Source organism: Salvia miltiorrhiza, chromosome 2, assembly GCF_028751815.1.
Source record: "Salvia miltiorrhiza cultivar Shanhuang (shh) chromosome 2, IMPLAD_Smil_shh, whole genome shotgun sequence".
Taxonomy (NCBI): domain Eukaryota; kingdom Viridiplantae; phylum Streptophyta; class Magnoliopsida; order Lamiales; family Lamiaceae; genus Salvia; species Salvia miltiorrhiza.
In genome coordinates this window covers 12587151-12597198 of record NC_080388.1, presented here as the reverse complement: position 1 = coordinate 12597198, position 10048 = coordinate 12587151, and the positions used below count along the sequence as shown (strand labels likewise).

General features: G+C 32.2%; 1 protein-coding gene across 2 annotated transcripts; it reads left to right on the top strand.

The window, feature by feature from the left end:
- Positions 1–2446: 2446 nt before the first annotated feature.
- LOC131011247 (uncharacterized) lies at positions 2447–8164 on the top strand. Of its 2 annotated transcripts, none has more exons than XM_057939033.1 (6): positions 2447–3110; positions 6142–6392; positions 6855–7265; positions 7498–7587; positions 7675–7742; positions 7855–8164. In XM_057939033.1, exons 2-6 carry the CDS (start codon positions 6177–6179, stop codon positions 7991–7993), a joined length of 924 nt encoding a protein of 307 aa, XP_057795016.1. In that variant the 5' UTR covers positions 2447–3110; positions 6142–6176; the 3' UTR covers positions 7994–8164. The 2 variants fall into 2 exon arrangements, with proteins under 2 accessions (XP_057795016.1, XP_057795017.1); XM_057939034.1 differs by having other exon boundaries at positions 2891–3186; positions 5661–6392.
- Positions 8165–10048: the final 1884 nt, after the last annotated feature.

Sequence of the window (10048 nt, the reverse complement as noted above, 5' to 3'; positions counted from 1 at the left end):
AAATAATGTATATGTTATTTAAATTTTTCGCTCGATGTCCAATCGCATGAATCATTTTATTTTTAATTCTAACCAAGGATTTATGCGGTTGCCACTACCGGACAAGATGACAAAGTATCATTCACATTTTATATAGGTCTCAAGTTCAAATCCCTCAAGCATCTTTTTCCTTATTTTGATTTTTTTTAAAAACAATCTTCAAAATGTTTTTTGCACATGAAATTCGATAGAAAAAAGAAATCGCAATTAAAATAACTTTACCCTTATTTCGATTTTTTTTATTTATAAAAACGACTTCTAAATATTATTTTGGGCAAAAAATTAAAAAAAAAACAATATCGAAAAATAAAATATATGTAGAAACAAATCTAGGATTATTTTTAGGAGAATTATAATCTCTAAATCAGTGGAACAAATCTAGGATTATTTTTAGGAGACTTAGAATCTTTAAAATAATGGAAACAAATCTATTATTATTTTTAGGAGATTTAGAATCATTAAATTAGTGTAAACAAATCTAGGATTATTTTTAGGAGAATTAAAATCTTTAAATTAGTGGAAATAAATCTAGGATTATATTTAGGAGAATTAAAATCTCTAATTTAGTGGAAACAAATCTAGCATTATTTTTAGAAGAAAATCAAAATTAGTGAAATAAAAAATAATAACAAATTTTTTGAAACAAATAAAAAAAATTCCGAAAAAATAAAATATAATTTTCGAAAAAAATTTTGGCAAAAAAACGGACATTAAGGTAAAATAAAAATGTAAATAAAATATAGTATTTAGGATAAGATAAAAAGTAGTTGAGAAATTTAAGGAAATAATATTTTAAAAGAAAATAAAAAATTGAAAAAAAAATAAAAATTAATTCAAAAATAAAAAATAATTTTTGAAAATAAAAATTTGGCAAAAAAATGGAAATTAAGGTAAAATAAAAATGTAAACAAAATATAGTTAGGATAAGATAAAAAGTAGTAGTTGAGAAATTTAAGGAAAGAATATTTTAAAAGAAAAATAAAAAAAAAGATCGAAAAAAATAAATAAAAACAATTCGAAAATAAAAAATAATTTTTGAAACAAAAATTGGCAAAAAAAAATGAAAATTAAGATAAAATAAAAATGTAAATAAAATATATTTAGGATAAGATTAAAAGTAGTTGAGAAATTTAAAGAAGTGATATTTTAGTAAATCACAAATTAGTAAAAAATCGGCCCAGTCAAAAAAACCCAAAAAAACCGGTTTACACCTAGGTATCTAGACACCTAGGTGTCTAAAAATAATTATTGAATTTGTAAAATAGCAAGCTCATTGTTTTGACGTCAAATACCATTAACAACATCACAGGTAGGTAAGCTACTTGTAACAAAACAATAACGAATTGAACGACTTGAGACAATTTTGAAATTTTCCAAAGACTGACAAATATACGGTCTAAATTTGAAGATGTATAAATCGAGTGACAATAACGAATCAATAAGAAATAAAAAAAAAATTGTACCTCTAGGAGCTCAAAAAAAAAAAAACAAAAACAAAAAAAAAAACAAAATCTTCTCAAAAAAAAATTTGTATTTTTGCCTTTTCTTTTTAAGAAAGAGGATATTTATAGGTACTAGTTAAATCTCGACCCACAATATATCAATAACCCTGCAGAAATCACACGCTGTTAATGAAATTACGAAGTTATAATTTTAAAATTTAAATTTATCCACCCCACCAATTAAGAAATACTCCCTCCGTCCCACGAATCTTGACACGTTTTCTTTTTTGGGCCGTTCCACGAATCTTGACACATTTCCAAATAAGGTAACTTCTCACTCCTACTTTATCATTTTTACTCCCTCCGTCCCGTCCAAGATGCTACATATTCCTTTCCGGGCCGTCCCAACAAAGATGCTACATTTCTATATTTGGCAAAAATAAGGAATTTTAAACACTTAATTAACACTAATTAAGTATTTCTTTATTACATTATCTCTCATACTTTATCACTTTATTACCTTCTCTTTCTTACTTTATCACTTTATTACTTTCTCTCTCCTACTTTATCACTTTATTATTACACACTTAAAATATTAATCTACAACTCCTTAAATCCCGTGCCAAAAAACAAATGTAGCGTCTTGGCCGGGACAGAGGGAGTATTATTTTCTCTCTCCTACTTTTATCACTTTTATCACCTTCTCTTTCTTACTTTATCACTTTTATAATTTATTAACTACACACTTAAAACACTAATCTACAATTCATTAATTCTCGTGTCGAAATCAAACGTGTGTCAAGATTCGTGGGACGGAGGGAGTATATTTTAATGTAATTTTTTTTAGTAGTGGGTGCCTGACCCTGGAGAGTAGGCATTGTAGTTGACCAAAATTCAAACAACATTGTACATATAGTATTCAAAATGGTTTATATATCTTAGTCACCCAAAATCAACAATAATTTAAGGACGATTTCGTGCAAGGCACAATGAATTTGGTGGCGTGAAAAGGATAAAAGAATTTTGGGCCCATTCCATAATGAAATTACTTCCACGGCTGTCAGCCGACAAGAGTATAAATCTCACGAGTATTTAAGATTAATTTTATTATTGGAAGATATCAAAATTAATAAGACGGTACTAATTAATTAAGTTATTTTTTAATAAAAATTTATTAATGACAAATTAATATATTTACATAAAAAAATTATTTTTAATTTTTTAATCTTAATGGGTAAATTTTCTTTTTGTTCTATGAAATTGTTTAATGTAGTATATTGACTCTATTATTTTCAGCAAATGATTAAATTAGTAGCACATTTTTTTAAATCTTTTTTTATTAACGTTGGGCTCCATGACATGAGTGAGATGCTTCAACTTGTATATATTGACACTTTTTTCTCAGTTTGCATGGCCTTAACTTTTGTAAAGCTTTTTTAACCTCCATATATTTTTATTTGGGCATAATCAAGTGTGGCGGTTCGTCGGCGGCGTAGCGGCGGCATCTCGTCCGCGGCGGGAAGCCATTTTCGTGTATATTAAGGTGGTTGTTGATTGTAGTTGGGTTCTTCTCAAAAATCTATTTGATAGCGAAACCTCACCGTTACTCTTCTTCACAGAAATTTGAAGGTAACCATTCAAATATATATTTCTGTCTCCAATTTTTTTTTTAATTAACAAAATGAGGTTTCTACTTCTCATGCATGTGCTTGTGTTGTTTATGCATCAAAAGATTCAAAATGCATCGAACTTTTTCCGTAAACATCAGCTGTTTTTTATTTATTGAACAAGCACATTTACAATCATGTTTCTTGCTTAATTTATATATATGAGGTAGATAATGTTTGGTAAATATATGCATGCTAGCTGTTATTTCGTGAGCATAAACCACTCCACCTTGTAGTTGACTTGATGAATTTGGATATAAATATACGGATCACCAATTTACTATTTTAAATGAGATTAAGGATACCTGACATTTTTTTTTGAAACTATATGATGGAATATTTTATTACTAAACATAATCTATATAACAACTCTGGGGTAGTTTCCAATTTTGAGGATAATTTGGTTATTGCTTAACTAATGTTCCCAATTAATTAAAGGGAAATTGATAATTTAATTTTATTACATTGTATTTTATACTCCACAAGGATATCAAGTGAATAATAGTCAAGCGAACTTAAAAAATACTCCATCCATTTCACTGTATCTGAGACTCTTTCTATTTAAAGCGTCTCACTATAAGTGAGATTCTTTCCTTTTTTGGTAAAAATTTTACCCTTTAAACACATTTTCACTTTTTCACCTATAAATAAAATACACTTTTCTTAATTTTTGTGTGCAAAAAAAAAGGTCTCACATACAGTGGGACGGAGGGAATAATTAATCTAGATTCCTTAGATTTCTGGTACGTACTTTTCTAATTTTAAAGTTTGCGTTGACAAATTAAATAAGATCATTTACATATACATAAATACTCCATCGGTCCCGTTGAAGTTGAGACATTTTTTTTCGGTACGGAATTTAAGAAATTACTGTTTAATTATCTAAGTATATTTTATAAATTTGTGATTATGTAATTATCTATATAATTAATAACTTTAAATTATTTTTAAGTCTAAACTTTAAATTATATAATCTAAATATTTTTATTTTTAATTTAGAAATAATAAAAAACAACCCTCTTCCTACCCCCATCCCCAAATCCCAGCAATTTTAGCGCCACCGCCGTTCTTCCTCCCCCTCCCCCCAAATCTTGAAGTTAGTGCCACTGTCGGTCTTCCTCTCGCCGCACGACGCACGATGGCGCCAACATCCGAAAACTTTGAAAATTTCGAATCCCGAAAACTTTCAAACAAACTCTCTAAAATCCCTCGATTCAAATTCGAAATTTCCTGAAGTTCGTCAAAGCCCCCCGTCAAATCCACTTTGTTCACCACTCCATATTTTTGCCATGGAGCTCAAGCGTAAAAAATCAAGAAAAAATCGAGGAAAATATAAAGAATAATCAAGAAAAATCACCATCCCATATTTTCGCCGAATCCCAGTAGTGCTGTCCTTCAGCCTGGCTTCTCCCTCAGTCACGGCAGTCGTATTGCCGGAAAAGATGAAAAAAAGTTTTTAGGGGTTTGAGAAAGAGAGTGAAAATGTGTTTGAGAAAAAATAAGGGTGTAATTAGTAATTTTAATTAGGATTTTAATTTACTTTTTTTTTCTCTGAAAAGAGAAATAACTCAACTTCATTGGAACGGCATGAAAAAAAATATAGGACTTAACGAGAGGTTGTGACGGAAGGCATAGTCTTTTTCGTTTTAATATCAGAAGGAGCAGTTTTTTAAGTAAACAATTCACCAATAAATAACAATACTCTTGGAGTTCGCTTTGTATTTATGACATAACTAGTATACGCCCATTCGTGCGATGCACGACGGACATCGAAATTTAACGATAATTTAAATAAATAATAAAAAATTCAAAATATAAACAAATAAAAAATATGTTTTTAATAGAATATAATAATTCACATCAATTATTCAATAAAATCCTGAATTTAAAAATGTAAATTTTCAATTTATAAAAAGTGTAATGATAATTATAGTTATTATATAAATTTAAAAATTGTTCGATAATGAAAATTTGCATTATGCATATATTATTCATCATAGTAAATAGTAATTTTATACACAAACATAAATAAAAAGTTATAGTAGATATTTAATAAAGAGAAAGCAAATAAAATATTTAAATTTTTCATAACTTAGTCATTTTAATTAATTCATTTTTGATGATTTTTATACTATACTGTATATTGATTATTTTTTCATGATCAAATTTGATGATGTTTAAAAAATAACTATTCAATATAAAAAAGTAAAAAGAAAAAAAATAGTTAAAATTTTGGTGGAAGAAGAGAGAGAAAAAGAGAGGAAAAAAACTCCTCTTTTATATATTATATAGATATACTCCCTCCGTCCACGAAATGAGTACCCATATTTCCTTTTTCGTCCGTCCACGAAATGAGTACCCATTTCCCTTTTTGGCAAGTGTACCCCACACATCTCTTTAATTAACACACACAAAAAGTGGGACCCTTAAACTATTTACACTACACTCCATACATTTCTTAAAACTCGTGCCGTCCACAAATGGGTACTCATTTCGTGGACGGAGGGAGTAGATCGTAAGAAAAAAGATAAATATGTATTTACGTTTGAAGTTGGCCAACTAACACCTAAATGCGGCGGCTCCTTCAGGCGGCGACCTTTTCCAAATGAAATTTTTCTGACATAAAAACCAATGGTTTTTTATATGAAAATTTGAATTTTAATTTTACTTGACTTGATCACGAATGTAGGATTATTTCTTGAAGTTTTAGTTTTTACGACTTTAAGACGTAATTTTTCATTTAAATTTTGATTTTCAGAATTTGTAGGCTTGAGTAATTGCCAATTGAAGTAATTGGAGTGGAAATATGTCCTGCTGTAGACCTTGATATCTAAATCGGAGAGATCTCAATTATGATTAATGTAAAAAAGAAAAAGGAAAGTAAATGAAACAAATAAAAGCTCTCAATCAAAGTTGAATACACAGGCGTTCCTCAAATTCAACGTAGGCAAAGCCAATAACTACCTAACACCAACTATATATCTCTTTTGTAGCTTACCGAATCCAACTTCCCACAAAAACACACACAATGGTGAACCTAGTAGCAGCTCAGAAGCCACTGCTACATGGGCTGATGAAGATGGCCGGCGTGATTCCTCACACCGTTGAAATCGAACCGGGCACCGTCATGAACATCTGGGTCCCTCGAGACACCCTCAAGACCAAACCCAAGACCACCACCAAACCAGTCGTGGTGCTCGTCCATGGCTTCGCCGGCGAGGGCATCGTCACCTGGCAATTTCAGGTATATTTTTTATTTTTATATATTATTAGCAAATTTATCGAAAGATAATGAGAAACTAAAAGAAAAATAAGCAAAAATTTTATCACATTTTGGTGTTCACCATCTTTTTATCTCATTTTCTATACTCTTTAGGGTAAAAAAGAAAATCTAAAACATATGAAACTATTATTTCATACTTCCTCCATCCTAGTAACTTTATCTTCATTTATTTTATTTGTATTTTTTTAATTTGCGTGCTCATTTTTTGGGACGTTATGAACTTGCTCATACATCACTCATATACATATATATTAATAACTTTAGATGACCCGCCCTAGCCTAGCTAATAGTCATGTTTCCTTTGGCACGGAGATTAAGAAACTTGCTTTTTGAGTGGGACGGGGGAGTATTAGTTAACGAAAAAATGTCTTATCAACTGATCTCGAGAATATAATATGTGTGTTTGAAAAATGGAATTGGCAGGTGGGATCTTTGACGAAGAAGTACTCCGTCTACGTGCCCGACCTCCTCTTCTTCGGTGGCTCCTTCACCGACAGCCCGGACAGGTCGCCGACGTTTCAGGCGGAGTGCCTGCTGAAGGGGCTGAAGAAGCTGGGTGTGGAGAGGTGCACGGTGGTGGGGTTCAGCTACGGCGGCATGGTGGCCTTCAAGATGGCGGAGCTCCACCCGGAGATGGTGGACGCTATGGTGATCTCAGGGTCGATACTGGCGATGACGGACTCCATAAGCAACGCCACGCTCGATGAGCTCGGCTTCTCATCGTCGTCCGAGCTTCTCCTGCCGACATCCGTCAAGGGATGCAAGGCGCTTCTCAAAGTCGCCGCCTACAAGAACCTCTGGTTCCCGGATCGCCTCCATAGAGACTTTCTCGAGGTTGAATATATGCATGGTTCAAATAAAAACTCCTCATTATGCTACTCAATCTATAAAGTAACTGCACTGAACTGAGCCTATAAGTAATTACACTGAACTCAAATATTACAAATTATTAATAACTTTAAGTGCATGTAGTTACTTATAGGTTCATTGCAATTACTTTATAAGTTCAATTTATACAAAAACAAAAAGTGGAAATACATAATTAGTAATTAATGGTGATGAATAGGTGATGTTTAGCAACAGAAAGGAAAGGGCTGAGCTGCTGGAGGGCCTTGTGGTTAGCACCAAAGAAACAAACATCCCTAGTTTTTCTCAGGTATGGTGGAAATCAAGCATCTAATTAATTGCCCAAATAGATCTGTATCAATAACATCATGTATATATATATCTTCATTTCTCACAGAGAATACATCTGCTATGGGGAGAGGAGGATCAAATATTTAAGTTAGAACTAGCTCAAAACATGAAAGAGTATGCAGGCCCTTAATTATTCTTTTTCAACACTAAACAGAGCTCATTTTTAGAGGTTGTGGGTAGAAGGTTAAACCTAATTCAATGTGTTTATTGTGTGGGTGCAATTCAGGCAGCTAGGAGACAAGGCCACATTTGAAGGCATAAAGAAAGCAGGTCACTTGGTTCACTTGGAACGACCGTGTGTCTACAATACTTGTCTCAAGAACTTTCTTGCTTCCATGCAAGTAAATGAAGAAACTACCAAATAAAGCTATTCACGTAATTATAGGCAATCAAACTACTGTCTTTATTCAAGAGAATTGGGACCTCTTAAATTTGTTTGTTTGATCCTTTTGTTTCTATTAATTAAGTTTGGTTTAATTTTTAGACTATATATGATTGAAAGAAATTTTGGTGGATTTATTTGCATGCCTTGAAAACATGTGTATGGTACCCTATCTACATATTGATAAGTTCTTGGTTTTGGGTGTAAAAAAATTGTATCATCATCTTTAGAAATTATTTTCCTCCCATGTACAATTGGGGCATGCATACATAGCTACTATATATTTAAAATTGACAAAATATATAACTGAGTACTTTTATTTTCATCTTAAAGATGAATTTTTCAATCATATTTGGAATTGCAATCGTGCAGTATACAACATAGGTAGTGCAACAAGCAATGTTTTAAAAAACTAAATCGGGAACCGAGGCGTTTTCTTATAGTACCTTGAGGCGTAGGAACCGGTTCGAACCGAGACATAGGAACCGATTCAAGGCGTAAGCCTTTAAGAAAAATTATAGGTTCATAATTATAATAAGTTCATAACAAAATAACTAATACCATAAAGTCAAAAGCTATAATAAAATATCAACTTAACAGTCATAAGCTATATAATAATAGGTTCATAGCAAAATAACTAATACGACCATAAGTCCAAAAACCATATTATAGTTTATAACTAATAATCTAACTTAATTATCATCATTCCTCCACTTTCATCCTCATCCAGGTTGTCATCCAGGTCCTCATCCACAAGTCTATGTTCGACCTCTTTTCCTTTTCCTACATTTAAACATATCAATATAAATAAGTAAATAATTAGAACTTACTATAACTTTTGATTAAAACTAACTTCTAAAAGTACCTTTCTTTGATACTTCACTTCTTCCTCTCTTTCTTGGTATGGAAGAACTTGTCCCCTCATCCATATGATGTGCCTCAATATCATCGGAGTTAGCATCATCGACATCAATATCATCTTCGTCATTTGGATTGGCTATCCACTCATCATCGGAAGCTACATCTTCAACAACCAAAGGATCGTCCTTCTCCTTTCTTAATTACCTCTTCGAATGTCTGTGCTTCAAGCGTTTATTGTACATAATGTACACTAACTTGTTGAGGGACATTGTGCTTTGACAATTCATTTTCTTTGTATGCACTTGATTGAATGTACTCCAGTTACGTTCACAAGCTGAGGCCGAGCAAGTAAGCCTAAGAATTCTCTTTGCAAATGCTTTGAGATGGGGAACTTCATCTCCAAAATGTTCCCACCAATCAACTGTTGAATATAATATAATGATTAGATTAAGCACAAATAAGGTAGTTAAGATAAGTAATTAATAATTAATTGATAAACTAATTGCTAACCAACCAGGTGCATGAGATGTGTATGTTGACATAGATGCTCTCGAGCCAAATAACCCTCTCTTGGTTTTGTACTGGTCAAGTTGGACATCAACCTTCAAATAAATGTCGTTATCCTTGATCATCCTCTCCATACAATTAAACAGCCCCTTTTTTAATCTCCGCATGCTCGGAAACATTCTCACTCCATCTAAATTGCGAATTCAAATAATAAGCAGTTGCGTGAAGGTCACAGTGCAATTGCTTCTCCCACTTATCATCGATGATATTCCAATTCTCCTTGTAGGCACCTACTTCGTCATTCAAGTTCTTGGCTATCTTTTCTTTGGCTTCATCCATAGCAGCGTAGATAGATCCCATCGTCGGTGCCCTTTAACCGTCAACCACTCTCAACACATTCACAAGAGGCTTTGTGGTCTTAATAGAATAAACCACACTAGCCCAAAATGAATTATCACTCATGATAATTTTTCTCACAGCCTTTCCTTCATCATTTTTTGCCCACGCACATCCTATCCAATCTTTCAAAACGAACATCTACTGCAGCGACTGTTTCAACTCATACATGCTCTACAATGTAAGATAGGCAGTCACGAATTGAGTGGCAACTGGTCGAAGAAGATCTTTCTTAGAAAACTTTCTTGTTAAGCTCAAAATCCACTGATGGTTG